Source organism: Telopea speciosissima, chromosome 6, assembly GCF_018873765.1.
Source record: "Telopea speciosissima isolate NSW1024214 ecotype Mountain lineage chromosome 6, Tspe_v1, whole genome shotgun sequence".
In the NCBI taxonomy this organism is placed as follows: Eukaryota; Viridiplantae; Streptophyta; class Magnoliopsida; order Proteales; family Proteaceae; genus Telopea; species Telopea speciosissima.
The window spans coordinates 38,504,631-38,524,339 of NC_057921.1; the positions used below are offsets into that span (position 1 = coordinate 38,504,631).

Below are 19,709 nucleotides of genomic sequence, written 5' to 3' on the forward strand. Positions count from 1 at the left end.
CTCAGCCTGCATCTTCTGATTTTGATTCTGCACTCTTTGAATTGAATAACTAGCATTGTCGTTTGGGCCATCCACCGTTTAGTGTTTTGTCCACTTTATTTCCTAGTTTGGTGAAGAGATGTAATAAACATAATTTTTCTTGTGATGCTTGCACTTTGGCAAAGCAAACTCGAAGCATTTTTCCCATTTCTGACAATAGAAGCTTGCATCCTTTTAGTTTGATACATTCTGATGTATGGGGCCTTGCCCGTTGTGTGTCTAGCTCTGGATTTCGGTGGTTTGTCACTTTCATTGGCTGTTTTAGTTGGACGACTTGGGTATATTTGATGCATAGTAAGAGTGACGTCTTTACCTGTTTCACTTTATTTCATAAGATGGTCGAGACACAGTTCGATGACAAGGTCAAGATTAGGTCCGATAATGGAAAGGAATACATGGACGGTGCCTTTCGGTCTTATTTGGACAGCCATGGGATCATTCACCAAACCTCTTGCGTTGACACTCCCACTCAAAATGGGGTGGCTGAACGCAAGAACCGCCATCTTCTGGAGGTTGCTCGTTCTCTTATGTTCACTATGGCTGTTCCTCCTCGCTTTTGGGGTGATGCTGTTCTTACAGCTACATATCTTATCAATCGGCTTCCCTCCCGTGTTTTGGATGGTCGCTGCCCCTTGGATGTGCTCTGTGGGAAATCAACCTTTGTTGTGTCTCCCAAAGTCTTTGGCTGTGTTGTGTTTGCCAGGAATCATCATGTACACGGCAAATTTGATCCCAAGGGACTGCGATGCATATTTCTTGGTTATTCTGCTACCCAGAAAGGATATAAATGCTATCATCCTCCTACCAGGAAAGTGTTTATCACTATGGATGTAGTGTTCCGGAAGTCTGAAGCTTACTTTAAACAGCCGGAACCTCTGCAGGGGGAGATTATAAGTGATGAAGAGGTCCCGCTGATTGCTCCTCTAGACATTGAAATACCTACTATAGAGGATACCTCTGTTGAATTCGAAGAAGGGGTTACTAGGCAAGAACAGGAAGTGGGACAGCTACAATAAGAAAAAATTGTGTACACTCGGGGAACTGATTTTCCTCTGGATGGCCCTCTATACAAAGAGACCACCACCACTGATCCTACTCAATCGGCATCTGCTCCTACTCTAAGTCTTGCTCGTAGTCAGATTTCTGGTAAGTCCCCCTATTGATCCCAGTCTTGATTTACCCATTGCTGTTCGGAAATCAAAGCGAAGTTGTACATTGCACCCTATTTCCAACTTTGTGTCATATAACTCACTAACTCCTGCTTTCCATGCATTCATAGCTTCTTTATCCTCTGTTTCCGTCCCTAACAACTGGCAGGAGGCTATTGCCGAACAGAAATGGAAGGATGCGATGAATGAAGAGATGCATGCCCTTGAAAAAAATCAGACCTGGGATTTGGTGAGTCCTCCACTTGGAAAAAGACCTGTTGGTTGCAAATGGGTCTTTGTAGTGAAGCACAAGGCTGATGGCTCAGTGGAGAGATACAAGGCGAGGCTTGTTGCCAAAGGGTTTACTCAAACCCAAGGTATTGACTACCAAGAGACCTTTGCTCCTGCAACAAAGATGAATACCTATACGGGTTATTATCTCTTGTGCTGTGAATCGCGGATGGGAACTCCAGCAACTTGATGTGAAGAATGCCTTCTTGCATGGAGATCTGGAAGAAGATGTCTACATGGAGATACCTCCTGATTTTACTTCTTCAAAAACTCAGGGAAAGGTATGTAAACTGAAGAAGGCCCTATATGGTCTGAAACAATCACCTAGGGCTTGGTTTGGCTAGTTCCATAAGGCTATGATTGCTTATGGATACAAGCAGAGCAATGCTGATCATACGTTGTTTGTGAAGAACGTAGGACAGCAAGTGACAATGCTGATTGTCTATGTTGATGATATAGTGATCACAGGCAGTGATGCACAAGACAGTGATGCACAAGAAATACAGAAGTTGAAGGCTTATTTGGGCACCGAGTTTGAAGTCAAGGAATTGGGTAGATTAAGGTATTTCTTAGGGATTGAGGTTGCCTATTCAGCTAAGGGCATATCTCTCTCTCAAAGGAAATATACCTTAGATTTGTTACAACTTACAAGAGACAGGGATGCTTGGGTGTAAACCAGCAGATACCCCCATTGAGCCCAACACACATTTGAAGAGTAAGGATGGCGACCCGGTGGACTAGGGCAGTTATCAGAGGTTAGTTGGCCGATTGATCTACCTCTCACATACTCGGCCGGATATCACATTTGCTGTAAGCCTTGTCGACCAATACATGCATAATCCTCACTCTTCTCACTTGGAAGCAGCTTATAAAATTCTCCGTTACCTTAAGTCATCTCCTGGAAAAGGAATCTTGTTCTCTCCTCATAGCTACCTCCGGATAGAAGCATACACTGATGCAGATTGGGCTGGCAGTCCTGATGATAGGAAATCTACATCTGGGTATTGCACATTTGTTGGAGGAAACCTAACTACTTAGAGAAGCAAAAAACAAGCTATTGTGACTCGATCTAGTGCTGAAGCTGAGTTCCGAGCTATGGCCCAGGGTATTTGTGAACTTCTTTGGCTCAAGGGGCTGCTTTAAGATTTGGGGATGGTTACTGATCTTCCTATGCGACTCTACTGTGATAGCAAGTCCGCAATCAGCATTGCACACAATCCGGTTCAACATGATCGTACCAAACGTGTTGAGATTGACCGGCATTTTATCAAAGAAAAGTTGGAACAAGGGATAATATGTATCCCATTTATTCAGTCTAGTGATCAGTTGGCTGATATCCTCACCAAAGGAATCAGTCCTAAGTTATTTTTTCCTATAATTAGCAAGTTGGGCATGTTTGATATGTATGCACCAACTTGAGGGGGAGTGTTGTAATATGGGTTTTAGTCCCACATTGCTTAGATGTATTCTCTTCATATGATTTCAGTATTATAAATAAAGTTGGGTTGTGATCACTTTGATCAAGCCAGTATTCACGGAATTCCACAGTCTCCTTTTGTCATTGATATTTTTCATCTTCATGTGGAGCACGCTGATGAGATTAAAGCTAAACAAAAGGATTTCATCACCTACTCCAGACATAAGAGAAAGACTATCCCAAACATACCATGTTCATCTACGCCTCCTAAGCATGTTCTACCAATCCAAGCAACTGGTAATGAATCCCTTCCTAATCCTGATGATCACCCAATTGCTCTTAGAAAAGGAGTGAGGGCTTGCACCAAACACCCTATTTGCAACTTTGTATCTTATGAGTCATTATCCCCCTCCTACCGAACCTTTGTTTCTTCTCTATCTTCTATGTCTATTCCGCAGGGTTGGAAGGAAGCCATCATAGATCCAAAATGGAAGAATGTCATGGTAGAGGAAATGCAAGCCTTGAAGAGAAATGATACTTGGGAACTCGTGCCTTGTCCTAATGGAAAGAAGGTAGTTGGATGCAAGTGGGTATTCACAATAAAGCAAAATGCAGATGGAACCATTGCTCGTTATAAGGCTAGACTGGTTGCCAAAGGATTCACTCAGACCTATGGCATTGATTACTAGGAAACTTTGGCACCAGTAGCAAAAATGAGCGTTGTTATCTTATACTGCAAACATGGGATAGGACCTTTAGCAGTGGGATGCGAAGATTGTCTTCCTCAACGGTGATCTAAAAGAAGAAGTCCACATGGATATTCCTCCCGGCTTTGAATCATCAGCTACAACCGGGAAAGTGTGTAGACTCTGAAAATCACTCTATGGATTGAAACAGTTTCCCTGTGCCTGGTTTGGCAGATTACAGAAGGCTATGTTGAAGTTTGGCTTCAAACAAAGTACTGTGAATCATACCCTATTTGTCAAGCACAAAACTGAAAAAATCACTGCACATATTGTTTATGTAGATGATATAGTATTCACTGGAGACGATCAGAAAGAAATCTCCCTTCTAAAGACTCGATTGGCAACCGAGTTCGAAACTAAGGACCTAGGGCAACTCAAGTATCTTTTAGGAATTGAAGTAGCTACCTCCACTAGAGGAATCTTCATTTCCCAAAGGAAGTATGTTCTAGACCTTTTTGAAGAGATTGGGATGCTCGGTTGCAAGCTTGCAGATTCTCCCTTTGAAGTTAACCACCGAGTCACCAACTCAGCAGCACTGGTGGCAACTCTGTAGAAAAAGAGCGATATCAACGTCTCGTCGGTAGACTTGTATATTTGTCTCACATTAGGCCAGACATTGCCTATGCCATAGGAGTCATCAGTCGTTTTCTTCATGATCCAAAGACTATACATCTTGAGGCAGTTTACTGAATTCTTCGATATTTAAAGTCAGCTACTGGAAAAGGTATTCTATTATCAAATAATGGGAATCTGAAGTTAGAAACCTTTACTGATGCTGACTGGGCTGGCTCCATTGATAACCGAAGATCCACTTCAGGCTATTGCACATTCCTTGGAGGGAATTTGGTAACTTGCAGGAGCAAGAAGCAATCTGTGGTTTCCAGGATTTGGGAGTTGCACCGGAAGGACCTATGAAACTCTACTGTGATAATAAAGCTGCAATCAGTATAGCTCATAATCCTGTTCAGCATGATAAGACAAAACATGTTGAAATTGATCGACACTTCATCAAGGAGAAGATTGAAGGTGGTCTGATTTGCACTCCAATTGTTACAACTGAGAACCAAATGGCCGATGTTTTCACTAAAGGCTTAACAGTCAAATCCTTCCATCCGATTATCTCCAAGTAGGGCATGCGGGATATCTATGCACCAACTTGAGGGGGAGTGTTGAAGGATGATCCATCGACCCGACCCATGATCTGGACCCGGATACATTAAAGTGTCCAGGTTCATTATGCACATGTTTAATGTGTTAATTATGTGATTGTGCAACCATACTGTATTTGTAATATTGACCTTCCGGCACTGAGCAGGCGTCAGCCCCCATACTTGTCGGATCGAAAAGGCAGGTTCAGTTGCTAAGATTTCCTTTCTTTTTAGCCTTTCTGATTGCCTGCTACTGTATCTGAAATTGGAGTCATAACTGATGAGCGGAATGAATTCTCAAGATTATAAATAAAGTGGTGGCCCTGTCTCATTGACAAGCCAATTTATTCTCTCCTATTCTCTCTTCTCAACTGTACTCATTAATTGGTTTGGAGGTCTTCAATAGGACTGGCTATACTGTTTGACAGAGTATGTTGAGGTGATAAATAAATTGGGTGGGGAGTCCGTGATTTTCAGAAACTGTATGTTATTTCTCTTTTGGACATATATTTTACTGGCTGCTGATCACTACCTTACTGGTAGCAGTCTTTATGTTAAGGTCCACAGGAAGCATCATTAGAACTAAAATGATTATTCTCCTTGGGGGATATATAGCAGGAGTTTTTGGATTTCACACAACACACACTGTAAAGGAATGTTGTCTTGGAAGGTTGTCTTGTAGCTGAAATGCAACATGTTTATGAAAATTATTTTGTTACAAGATGAGATTGGTCATAAAAAAAAACAAAAATTTGAGACATGTTATGCCTTGGTTTCATAACTTGATCACCATTCAAAGAGACGATTTGATGATGCAGGCAAATTGACAATCTGCGGTTAATGAGCCCAACTGATTAATTGAAAAGTATGCTGCTAGAATCGCAATACAAAGCAATAGTTGATTGATTGAACAAAGGAAAGGATGAGGAAGGACTGTTGACCATATGTGGAATAATAAACCTTGGATTACTAGAAACAGAAGCAGAAAATAAAAATCATTTACTATAAATAATGACCTTGGATTACTGAAGAGTAAACAAACAAGTTTACTGAATTTGAAAACATAACAAAATTACAATACATCATGTGGTGGTGTATCAGGCTTTGAAAACTATACACACACACACACAGATGAAACTTTAACATGTTAGTAGGGTTTATCCTTAAAATCACTCCATGTATTGGAGTTCTTCCTTGTGATTTCAGCCATCCATTTGTTTTCACCACATGGCCAACTTCGTTAAGCCTGAAACTTTAACATGTTAGTAGGGTTTATCCTTAAAATTTGGCCCATCGTGATTTACATGGTGGTAGATATCACACCCTTAAAGGAAGCCAAGGAAGCCCTTCATATGTTGGCTTGGAGTTGACTGGTTTTAGTTTTCTTAAATTCCACTTGAATCTACACATTTTAATTTGTTAATTTCTGTTCTTTTATCCCAAGGGTATTGGAATAGCTCCTATGTCAGAAACTGTAATGGTTTTGTTTTCCAATCAATAATAGTCTTTTGCTTCTATTGAACATTTTTTTTCTTCCTTTATTGAAATCACATTCCACGGTATCTGCAAATAGTAAATGTAAACAGGAGTATTGTTTGGAAATTGAGTTTCTACTTTCTACTAATAAAAACTGTCAATTCATTTTCATTGAGATTTTAGCTCGTTTATGACTATCGGCATTGCAAACACTATCAACTTCCATTGTTGGGATGATTTTTCATACTGATAAGATTCTTCTTTCACTTCAGGCTTGCAACAGACTGGCCCAATTTAATGCAAATAGTTAATCTTATTTCTCAGGACCACATGAATAACAAGTAATGTTCTAATTGTCTTTACTGTATTATTTAATAGAAAACAGTGCCATTTCTTATATGTTTGTATTCTCTTCAAGTTTTGTACCAATGTTGGATTTTTCCGTTCTCTGATTCTCCTTGATTTAAGATCAGGAAGTATGTGAGCATGGCAGATTTTCTAGTCTTTCGGGCATTGAATCTGCATGGATTTCTTGGACAAATGCAAGAAAAGAAGCTTGTGAGTGATATTGGTGCTCAGCTATTTTTTCTTTGATTAATCTAACTTCATAATGCTTTCAACTTCGTTAATGCACCATCATGTTTTTTATTATTATTATTATTTTTTTGTGAATAAGAAGTTCATTCTCAAAACCCTAGAAAGGGGAAAAGAGAGGGGGGGGGGAGCTATACAAATTTCAATCCATAAGAGCGAAGGAGAGAAACATCTAGACCCCAGGATACAATAATATTCCTGTTCCTTGGGGTATCAACAAGAGGTCTATGGGGAATCATGTGGACCTTAGAGCTAACATTGAAGAAGGTGGCTTTCCAAATCATGTCAATAGAGTGAGAATTGGAGGTCCATCTTCAGAGATTCCGCTCCATCCAAATGTGAAATATAGCAGCCCCAAACACAAGCTTGCCGGCGGTATCACAGATCGTACTACCCGAAAAAACGCTACCCAACCAAAGCCACTCCCTGGCGAATGGAAGGGGTCTCCTACTACGATGCCAAACTGAGGCTAAGGCTTTCTTCCAGATAGAGAGGGCTAAGGAGCAAGAGAAAAAAAGGTGGTCAATGTCCTCATTACCATTCCAACAAAGAACACAGGAGGGGGAGACAGGGATATGGAGGTGGAGGAAAAATGACTGGGTGGGGAGGCAAAGGTTAAGGGTTCTCCAAACGTTAAACCAATGACGGGGGATGTGGCCTTTAAACCAGACAATGTTGGACCAGGGGACTAGGGGGCATGGTGTTTGATAAAGTCCCAAGCTGAGGAAGAGCTAAAAACCCCTTTAGGTGAGGGGAGCCAAGTAACCTTGTCCAAGAGAGAGGGGTTGGGGGGAGGGAGGGAGAGACGCTTAGATCCTAGGGAGATGATTGTGGAGAGAGGGGCAGTTTTAGGGATACCAGAGGAGTAAACAGATTGAGCACCAATGATATTGTAGAGGACTCCTAGGGGATGCCAGCGATCTAGCCAGAGGGAATTAGAAGTCCCATCAACGATGACTAAGGAGGTAGCTGAAATGGCTAAGAAACGAAGGAGAAGGATTTTGTGCCAAACCCAGGAGGGGTTAGCGGGTTGGGGGATAGTCCAAATGGAGTCATGCTTAAGGAGATTGGAGTAGACCCAATTAACCCAGATAGAATTATGCTTAGTGTAAATTTTCCAGATTAGTTTGAGAATGCCAGCAATATTATAGTCACAGATCCTACAGATGCCAAGGCCTCCTTCAGATTTTGGGAGACATGTAGTAGCCCAACTAATCGGGTGAAGAAATTTGGATGATTCCTTTCCTTTCCTGTTGAGAGATTAGAATTAGAGAGTAATAATGCTTGGATGATTAATGATCATCCCAAGCTCTTCTATTTATAATATTGAATAGAAAGGACAGAATTACAAATAAGCAATGTGGGACTAAAACCCACATAATATAAAGAAGAAAACAATGTCTAGAATACCCCTTCGGTTCTAACACTCCCCCTCAAGTTGGAGCAAAGATGTCAATCATGCCCAACTTGACTACATTAGGATGGAACAACTTCCCAAACAATCCCTTGGTGAAAATATCAACAACCTGATCAATAGACTTCACAAAGGGAACACAAATCAACCCTTCTTCCAACTTCTCCTTAATGAAATGCCTGTCCACTTCAACATGCTTGGTGCGATCATGCTGTACCAGGTTGTGCCCAATGCTGATTACAGCCTTGTTGTCATTGTACAACATCATAGGAAGATGAACAAGAGCACCAAGATCTTATAGCAAGCCTTTCAGCCAAAGTAACTCATAAATGCCCTGTTCTAAAGCATGAAACTCTGCTTCAGCACTAGAACGAGATACCATATTCTGCTTCTTGCTACGCTAGGTTATAAGATTTTCTCCTACAAAAGAACAATACCCAGAGATAGACTTTCAATCTACAGAACCAGCCCAGTCAGCATCAGTATATGCCTCTATCCGGAGGTGACCATAAGGAGATAAAAGAATGCCTTTTCCAGGAGTTGACTTCAAGTAGTGAAGAATCCGAAGAACAGCCTCCATATGAGAAGAATAGGGGTCATGCATGAATTGACTCACAGTACTCACAGCAACAATAATATCTGGACGTGTATGTGAGAGATAAATCAGCTTCCCCACTAGTCTTTGGTACCGGCCTTTATCAACAGCTTCACCCTCCTTTTCTTTGAGACGGACAGTACTTTCGATAGGAGTATCTGAAGAGTGACACCCTAACAAACCAGTTTCAGCCAACAAGTCTAGGACATACTTCCTTAGAGAGAAAGATGCCTTTAGAAGATCTGGCAACCTTAATCCCAAGAAAGTACCGTAACTTCCCTAGATCTTTAATCTCAAACTCCTGCCCAAGAAACTTCTTCAACCGGTTGATCTCATCACCATCGTTGCAAATACCACAATGTCATCTACATAGACTAAGAATAGTGAGTTTTTCACCGGCCCTCTTTATAAAGAGAGTGTGATCAACATTATTCTGCTTATAGCCCACAAAAATCATGGCCTTGTTAAACCAACCAAACCATGCTCGAGGTGATTGCTTCGGCCCATAAAGTGCTCGCTTCAGCTTGCACACTTTACCTTGATTACTATCAGAATAAAAACCTGGTGGAATATCCATATACACCTCCTTACCAAGTTCTCCATTTAAGAAGGCATTTTCACATCCAACTGTTGTAGATCACATCCAAGATTGACTGCACAAGATAGCAAATCCCGAACTGTATTCAACTTTGCAACAGGAGCAAAGGTCTCCTGGTAGTCAATCCCATATGTCTGAGTGAAGCCCTTTGCAACCAAACGTGCCTTATATCGATCTATAGTCCCATCAACTTTCTGTTTGACCACAAACACCCATTTACATGCTACTAGTTTTTTCCCTGGAGGAAGGGCTACAAGATCCCAAGTATTATTCCTTTTTAAAGCACTCATTTCTTCCAACAGAGCTGCCTTCCACTTTCCATTTGTGTAAGCTTCCTTCCAATTTTTAGGAATAGAAACAGAAGAAAGAGAGGACACAAATGCACGAAAAGACGGAGAAATAGAACTATAAGAAACAAAACGAGAAATGGGATGCAGTGTGCAAGTCCTAGTACCTTTGCGATGAGCAATAGGTAGGTCAAAGGAGTGGTCTCACTAGGAGGAGAAGGAGCTGGATCCTAAGCCGACAATTGCATAGGGATTGGTGCCATAGTGGATTGTTGTTGTTGCCCTTTTTTGGAACATCTCTTTGTGTAGGTGATGGTATTAGAGTTGTCAATCCTCTTTTGAAAGTCACTAATGGTTCTTGTTGGAATATGTAAACCAGAATACCATGGGGGTGTTCTGGTCCTTTTGGGGGTAGTTTAATTCTTATGTCATTAGGTTTAAGTTGCTGCTCTTATAGAGTTAGTTAGTTAGGGGTAATTATGTCTATTTCAGACCCTTTTGTAACTTTCCCCTCTATTTATGGGCTTACCTATCAATGAACAATACATTCTATTCTCTAATTCTCTCTTTCCAACCCATGGTTCTGCTAACATGGTATCAGAGCCAAGTCTGATCTAGGTTAGAACGAAAGAAAAAAACCCTTCTTCTCTTCAATCGACTTCTCTCTCCTTTCTCTTTTTCTCGGTTTCACCTTCTACTGGTTTTTCTTCTTCTCATCCTTGTAAGGGGGCAGCACTAATGAGGTAAAAACCTAAACCAATGATTTAGTTGCTGCCCTCCTCCATCCTATCTATTTTTTCCATTGAAATTCTGTTGTAAGCATACCTGCGGTTTGGAGTTTTTTTCCAGCATTACTTGAAGATCAGATTTTTCCACTCATGAAGGCTGATCCTCATTGTTGGAGCTTCCTATGCAACCTTTTCCAACACCTTTGTACCCTCTTCCATCTACTCTCCTTTCTTGTCTTTCCCAGCCTTAATTTACCCCAATCGATCTCCTTTATCAAGGTTTTTTTCAAAACCCTGACTCCATTGATTTTTTGGGTTCCTCCTTTCAGATACAACTGATTTTTGGGGGGGTGATTCTCTATTACTATAAGCCCACCCGATCTGAGTTTGGACCCTTTCTGATGGCTGGATTAGTTTTTACAGTAAAGCTTCCTTAACCTTCTAATTTGGTTACCTGCTAAAAACCCTGGCAAAACCTTGACTCCAATCGAATTTAGGGTTACAGGTTTTAGCTTTTGCTGGTTTGACTGCCTATTTTCTTATAAATTGTGTGCCATCTTTTGTGTTACAAGGGGGGATTCCTCATTCTCTTTTATTTCCGACTGAACCACTTTTTGTTTTACCACCTCATGTTTTTGGCTGTGTTAGCTTTATTCATGATCATCGTCCAAGGCTGTCCAAGTTAGATCCCAAAGCCATTAAGTGTATTTTCCTGGAATAGTCACGGACTCAAAAAGGTTATTGGTGTTATTCTCCTGTACTTCAGAAATATTTTGTCACTGCCAATGTTTCCTTTTTTGAGTCCACTTTCTATAATGCTGATTCTTTTGTTCCTTCTGAGTTAGACGATGAGATACCTTTGTATGTGGTTTAGCGCTCTATTTCACAGGTTCCACCGGCTGCGGTTTCATCACCACCTCCACCTCCACCTATTTGGCCAGCACGTCCTTCGGTTCGGTTCACTTTTGTTCGTCACCATCATGTTGATGTAGCACCCCCGGCCTCTACTGCTCCTCTGGCACCTGCTTTGTCTATCGATCCAGCCCCTCAATTAAGTATTCCTATTTCAGATTTGGATATTCCTATTGCCCATCTAAGGATGTTCGTAGCTGTACTCAACATCCTTTGTCTTATTTTGTGTCTTTTGCTGGTTTGTCTGCTAACTTCTCTTCTTATCTCTCTACTATTGAGTCTTATCCTACTCCTAAGTCTGTCTCAGAGGCATTATCCCATTCTGGCTGGAGAACAGCTACAGAGGAGGAATTGTCGGCTTTGGCTGAAAATCACACTTGGGATTTGGTGCCTAAGTTTTTGGGATTGACTATCTTGATACTTTTTCAACGGTTGCCAAGCTTGCCTCTGTTCGTGTCTTGATTTCTCTTGGGGCTTCACATCATTGGCCTCTTTTTCAGTTGGATGTGAAGAATGCATTTCTTCATGGTGATCTCCATGAGGGGGTTTATATGGAGCAACCTCCGGGGTTTGTTGCTCAGGGGGAGTCTAGTTTAATTTGTAAATTCAAGAAATCGTTGTATGGTCTGAAGCAATCTCCTAGAGCCTGGTTTTGGAAGTTTTCTGTTGTGGTTTTGGAGTTTGGGCTGATTCAGTGTGGTAGTGATCATTCGGTGTTCTACTGACATAACATGGCTGGCAGGATATTTTTGGTGATATATGTTGATGATATAGTCATCACTGGTGATGATGCTGAAGGTATTAAGCAGCTGAAAATACACTTGCAACATAAGTTTCAGACCATAGATCTTGGTAGGTTGAAGTATTTTCTTGGAGTTGAGGTTGCTCAGTCTAGGAAAGGTATTTCTCTTTCCCAGAGAAAATATGTTCTTGACCTGCTTATATAAACAGGTATGCTTGGGTCTAAACCTTTGGATACTCCAATGGATCTGAATTTGAAGTTAACAAGTGAAAGTGGTGATCCTCTTGATGATCCGGAAAAATATCGACGACTTGTTGGTAAATTGAGCTATCTCACTGTCACTCGACCAGACATTGCCTCTCCAATCAGTTCCCGTCCTCTCTCAAGACATCGCATTGGGATGCTGTGACTTGGATTTTGAGATAACTTAAGAAGGCCCCTGGCCGTGGTCTACTCTATACTAACCATGGTCATGGGCGTGATGAGAGATTTTGTGATGCTGATTGGGCTGGTTCCCCTGTGGATAGGAGATCTACTACTGGGTATTGTATCTTTATGGGAGGAAATTTGGTGTCTTGGAAGAGTAAGAAACAGCCAGTGGTATCCAGATCTAGTGCAGAATCGGAGTATCGGGCTATGGCCCAGGTTACTTGTAAGTTGATGTGGATGAAGCAGTTGTTGGCTGAGTTGAAGTTTGTGGACAAGACACCTATCAGCTGTGGTTTGATAATCAAGCTTCTATCCACATTGCTTCCAACCCTATGTTTCATGAAAGAACAAAACACATAGAGGTTGATTGTCATTTTGTTCGAGAAAAACTACAAGAAGGTCCTATTGCCCCACAACATGTTCGTATGAGAGCAACTAGCTGATGTTTTTACTAAGTCTTTGGGAAGTGTGAGAATTGATTATATTTTTAACAAGCTGGGCATGATTAACATATATGCTCCAGCTTGAGGGGGAGTGTTAGAGATCAAGAATAAGAGTCTCGGTATTAGTGCCTGGCGCTAATACTGAGACAGGTTTAGTAGGGGCAGTTTGAAGATTTCTCTTGTGTGTTAGCTCTACCCTATTATTAATAATATTGGTGAAGAGGGGAGAACAATTCATTCAATTGTTCTCCCAAAGGATTACAGTCTCTTGGTTTCTTCTTCCCTCTCTTCTTCCTTCTTCTTTCTCTTCTCTTATTCTAATTCCTTATTATTAACAACTTTCAATGAGTGGCAGAATTACAAATAAATCCCTACATAGCCGACTATACTACCTATGGGGGGGACATAAAATACCTAAATTACCCTTATCGGGTTACATAACTCAAGACTCCCCCCTCAAGTTGGTGCATAGATATTGCACATGCCCAACTTGACTAAACTAGGATGAAACAACTTCCCACTTAGCCCTTTAGTGAAGACATCAGCAAGCTGATCACCGGACTTCACAAAAAGTATACAAATCTGTCACTCTCTAACTTCTCCTTGTCACAGTACAACATCATTGGACAATGAACAGAGCCCCACTAAGATCTTAGAGAGACAATGAAGCCACAATAACTCACAAATGCCCTGGGCCATACCACGGAATTCTGCTTCAGCACTGGATCTTGCCGCAATATTTTGTTTTTTACTTTGCCACGTGACAAGATTGCCTCCTACAAATGTAAAATAACTTGAAGTAAATTTCTTGTCAGAATTACCAACCCAGTCAGCATCAGTGTAAGCTCAATACGAAGATGATCATGCGGAGACAAGAGAATCCCTTTTCCTAGAGCTGACTTCAAGTAATAGAGAAGACGAAGAAGAGCAGCCATAGGAGTGGAGTAGGGATCATACATGAACTGACTGGCCAAACTTACTACAAATGCAATGTCTGATCTGGTGTGGGAGAGATAAATCAATTTTCCAACCAACCATTGATATCGTCCCTTATCTACCGGATCACCATCCTTTTCTTCCCTTTTCCTTATCGGGTTATATTGTTAAGAATAGTAGTTTTAGGGGTATTTTTGTACATAACTCTATCTTCTATATGTTATTTTTGTTATTTGTATAAGGCCAGGGGCCTCTATGTAATTACTTTTTCTTTTCAATATAAACTAGTTTGTCTCTAGTTTGAGACATAACTGAACATTCCCAAAATCGTGTTTGCTCTCTTGGAGCTTTTTCTCTATTCTTCTTCTACTCTAAAACCTAACATGGTATCAGAGAATATTGTTCCTAGAGACATCTTGATGTAGTCTACAGGATCCTTAGATATTTAAAGTTATGCCCTGGAAAAGGCCTTCTCTTCTCTAGAAATGGTCACTGGAGGATTGAAGCATACATTGATGCTCATTGGGCTGGATCTATTTCTGATAGAAGATCTACCTCTAGATACTGTACTTTTGTTGGTGGAAATTTGGTCACCTGGAGAAGTAAGAAACAACCTGTGGTGGCTAGGTTAAGTGTTGAGGCAGAGTTTAGAGCCATGGATCACGGAGTGTGTGAAATCTTGTGGTTGAAGAAACTTGTCCAAGAATTGGGATTTGAGACTGTTAAACCTATGAGTTTATATTGTGATAACAAGGGAGCCATAAGTATTCCCCACAACCCAGTTCAACATGACAAGATAAAGCATGTTGAGGTTGACAGACATTTTATCAAGGAGAAGATAGAATCAAAGATCATTTGCACTCCTTTTATGAAGACTAATGAACAAGTGACCGACATCTTCGCCAAAGGACTTAGCTCTTATCACTTTGGTTGCTTTTTAGTCAAGCTGGGAATGTATGACATGTACCACCCAGCTTGAGGGGAGTGTTAAGAATAGTAGTTTCAGGGGTATTTTTATACATAACTCCATCTTCTATATGTTATAACTGTTATTTGTATAAGGCCAGGGGCCTCTGTGTAATTACCTATTCTTTTCAATATAAACTTGTTTGTCTCTAGTTTGAGACATAACTAAAAATTCCCAAAATCGTGTTTACTCTCTTGGAGCTTTTTCTCTCTTCTTCTTCTACTCTAAAACCTTACATAACTCAACAGTTTATTTAGAACTATTGTAAAAGTTCCTTGTAATCCATGTATTCCTTAATTTGTCAGCCTACTTATGATGTAATCTGGTTAACCTAATGATGGATTTCAGAGTTAGATTTTAGGTTAAGAAGGTAAGTAAGAGAGAAGGAAGAAGTTGGAGGAGGAAGAAGATGGCAAGAGAAGAGAGAAGAGAGAATAGAACAGTTTTAGTTGTAATGTTGTGTGTCTTGGAGAGACTTCTCCATACACCTATATTACTTCAATCATAATAAAGAGAATTACATCCACCTCCTTAGGGAGGTACAAGAGAAATAAACGAAGAAAAACAGAATTACATACTAAGGCAACTAGTAATGAGACTAGTTCCTAAACTACCCTTATTACATGACTTCTAACATTATTACATGACTTCTAACACTGCCCCTCAAGCTGGAGAATATATATCTTGCATTCCCAGCTTGCTTAGGAGAGAACTAAACTGAGGAGAACCAAGAACCTTGGTGAAGATATCTGCCAACTAATCACCAGTCTTCACAAAAGGAGTACAAATACAGCCAGAGTCTATCTTCTCCTTTATGAAGTGTCTATCAACCTTAATGTGCTTAGTCCGGTCATGTTGAACAGGGTTGTGAGCAATACTGATGGCAGCCTTGTTGTCACAGTACAGCCTCATGGGTCCTTCAGTGTCAAATCCCAGTTCCTGAACAAGCCTTTTTAGCCAAATGAGTTCACACACTCCATGTGCCATAGCTCTAAATTCTGCCTCGGCACTAGATCTGGCTACAACATGTTGTTTCTTACTCCTCCATGTGACCAAGTTACCTCCCACAAAGGTACAATAGCCAGAGGTAGATCTCCTATCTGTAATGGAACCAGCCCAATCGGCATCTGTGAAGCCTTCCACTCTCAAGTGGTTGTGTTTTGCATACAACAGTCTTTTCCCTGGAGAGGACTTCAAATATCTTAGAATGCGATACACAGCATCCAAATGGCCACTCTTGGGAGCATGCATGAATTGGCTGACAACTCCCACTACATAAGAGATATCTGGCCGAGTCATAGACAGATAGATAAGCTTCCCTACTAGCCTTTGATACTTCCCCGCATCAACAAGAGAAGGACCACAGTCCTCTCCTAGTTTGGGATTCTGCTCAATAGGAGAGCTTGCTAGTTTATAGCCTAGCATCCCTGTCTCTGTCAACAAGTCAAGAATAATCCTCTCTGACATATGTTGATGCCTTTCTTGGTCCTTAATACTTCTATTCCTAAGAAGTACCTTAAGGGACCCAGATCTTTGATCTCAAATTGCTATGCCAAGTAGCTCTTCAATTTACCTATCTCAGTTGTATCATCTCCTGTGACCACAATATCATCAACATAAACAATGAGACCTATGATAGTACCATTACTCCGCTTGGTGAAGAGGGTGTGATCAGCTTGGCTCTGGGAATATCCCTTCTTCAAAATAGCCTGTCGGAAGCGCTCAAACCATGCCTTTGGTGACTGTTTGAGACCATCTAGAGCCTTCTTACGGAGGCACACTTTCCCTTCAACTGAGGGCATCTTGAAGCCTGGTGGAGTTTGCATGTACAGTTCCTCTTCCAAGTTGCCATGAAGGAAGGCATTCTTCACATCCAACTGATATAAAGGCCAATCTTTATTGGCAGCCAAAGATAAAAGAACTCTTATTGAGTTATGCTTGACCACAGGGGCAAATGTCTCCTGGTAGTCAATTCTATAGACTTGACTGTACCCCTTGGCTACCAACCTTGCTTTGTATCTCTCAATACTGCCATCAGATTTATACTTGATTGTGTAGACCCATCTGCATCCAACTGGGACACGTCCCTTGGGAAGGTCCACGAGTTGCCAAGTACCATTCTTCTCAAGTGCTACCATCTCCTCAGACATGGCTTGTCTCCATTTAAGGTCAGACATAGCATCAATGACATTCTTGGGAATGGAAGCAGTAGAAAGAGCAGTAATATAGGCAAGACCTGTAGGAGAAATTGCATCATAGGAAACAAACTGGGATATAGGATTAGTACAAGTTATTTTCCCTTTCCTAATAGCAATAGGAAGGTCCAAATCAGATGGAGAAGAAGGAATGTCACCTAATTGAGAAGAATGAATCTCAGGATGTGGATCTGGATCTGAAGAGGACTCTTGGTAGGTCTTCTTTCTTGTATTATGCAAGCCTTTACCTTTTTTGTATGTAATGTGGTAATCCTTCTCCTTACCAGAACCACTTTCAACAACCAAATCTATATTCCCCCTTGGTTGATCATCAACCTCCTCAACCACATCTACAGTTCTGTGTTTTCCAATGTCAAGCATAAAAGGGGATGTAGGTAGAGGAGAAAGGAAGAAATCATCAGCAGCCTGTTCACTCCCACAATTCTCCCCCTGAAGAGGATGCTGAGAAGGGACAAAGAAAGGGATAGACTCAAGAAAGGTTACATCCTTGGAAATGATGCATCGGCGGGAAGAAGGGTGGTAACACTTGTACCCCTTGGTAGTAGAAGAGTACCCAAGGAAGAGACAATTGAGAGCTTTGGGGTCAAGTTTAGTACGAGCAGATTTGTTAACATGCACATAACAAACACAGCCAAAGACTCGAGGGGGAAGAGAAAAAGCAGAGGCCTTGGGAGATAAGATGTCCAAGGGAGATTTGAAATTAAGAAGCTTAGTAGACATGCGATTGATGAGAAAGGAGGCAGTGAGAAGAGCCACAAACCAGAAGGTCTTGGGGACATGCATGCCAAACAAGAGACTACGGGTGACCTCTAGTAGGTGGCGATTTTTCCTCTCAGCAACCCCATTTTGTTGGGGCGTGTTAACACACGCTAGCTGATGGATAATGCCATGAGTAGTAAAGAAGGATTGAAGACCACCAAACATGTACTCTCCCCCTTTATCAAATCAGACAATTTTGATGCGATCTCAAATTGAGTAAGAATCATTTGATAAAAATTCTGAAAGGCATCACAAACATCACTCTTATGCTTCAGCAGAACAGTCCATGTGGCACGTGAAAAATCATCAACAAATGACACAAAGTAACGATAGCCAAATAATGAAGTCGTAGGGGGAGGGCCTCAAACATCAGTATGCACAATATAGAAAGGAGCAACAGTTTTATTACCATGATAAGGATATGAAGACCGACAATGTTTGGCAAACATACATGGTTCACATTGAAAAACATGAGAAGGGGCAATAGAAGAAAATAAGTGAGGCAATTGTTTCCTCATTACAACAAAAGATGGATGGCCAAGGCGACGATGCCATAACATAACAGAATCCACAAAACTACTATCATTACGGCCACACACATAGGAATGAGCTGGGGGCAAAAAAGGGTCAAAAAATAGAGGCCTTGCTCCTCACGTCCATTACCAATAATCCTCTTCGTCACCAAATCCGGAAAAAGACAGTGAGAAGGAAAAAATGTAACACAACAGTTGAGAGATTTAGTCAGATGACTCACAAATAAAAGATTCAGTGTAAGGTTGGGAACATGAAGAACAGAAGTGAGGGAAATAGATGATGTCACAGGGATATCACAAAATCGACAACTTTGCTCATGATATTTTTTTGGTCGGGTAGACCCTTTGACAAGATAACGAAAGCCCAAATTTTCACTGGAATCTAACGGTGGGATCTTGACTTATGAGTTAAAGTAGAAAATAGAATGTCTAGATCCTATTTTTTAGGAGATTTCACTGATCTCAAATCAGCACTTCAGATCAACCTGGACTACTGGTCGAAGGTGACAAATAGTGAAAGTTAGATCCCCAAGACAACTGTGGTCCGAAGGTTGGTGACAGTGTCCCAATCTGATTAAAAAACTCCAAAACATGGCATCTGTACGAAGCTAAACTCAGAATTAATTGATAAGTAAATTCAGACAGCCAATTGTCCTTGTCTGAACATCTAACAATGTAATTAGTTCTGTCCAGGAGAGAAAAAAATTAAGAAAAGTTTCACTGATTTTTAGGAAAGTAAGACTCTTATCTTGATAAATAGAAATCATTTGTGATCCACGAAAATAGGAAGTTTATAACCTCTGGGCCCCCTAAATCGATAACAATGTTGAGTAGAGAATAACAGTTAGCAAACCAGAATTCAAGGACTCTTAAATCAATAGAAAACTTACCAACAGCTTTGCCCAATAAGATCCTTGATGGTCGGATAGGAATGGAGATAAAACAGATCAGCACACGTTAGGAGGAAGATATTCAGATCTAGAACTTTTTTTTTTTTTTAAACTGAGAAAAGAAATGCGGCAGAGAATTATATAAAACAAAGAATGTAAGATAAAGGATAGATGATTGAGTCTCTCACTCAAACATCACCAGCTCCCCACTGGTTACCTAGCATCCCAATAAGGTAGTATACTGTCTTTGACAATCCATCTGCATCTCACAAGCCATCGGTTATCAAACCAGAAATTTTAACTGCATAAATCGTGGGGAGAATGTAGCAGCTCCTCTTTATTGATAATTCTCAAAATAGTAAGTAGGAAATTCCCATGCGTGGATGGAGGTCCCCTTTACA

At 40.9% G+C, this 19,709-nt stretch overlaps 1 protein-coding gene across 1 annotated transcript in view; it reads left to right on the forward strand.

Annotated features, from left to right (window-relative positions):
- LOC122665056 (mediator of RNA polymerase II transcription subunit 25-like) overlaps positions 1-19,709 on the forward strand; it is a 162,393-nt gene that overhangs the window by 141,855 nt on the left and 829 nt on the right. Inside the window, exons 11-12 of the mRNA XM_043861111.1 lie at positions 6,538-6,606; positions 6,739-6,823. Of these exons, the coding sequence (XP_043717046.1) occupies positions 6,538-6,606; positions 6,739-6,823 (154 nt within the window). The remainder of the gene's footprint in view (positions 1-6,537; positions 6,607-6,738; positions 6,824-19,709) is intronic.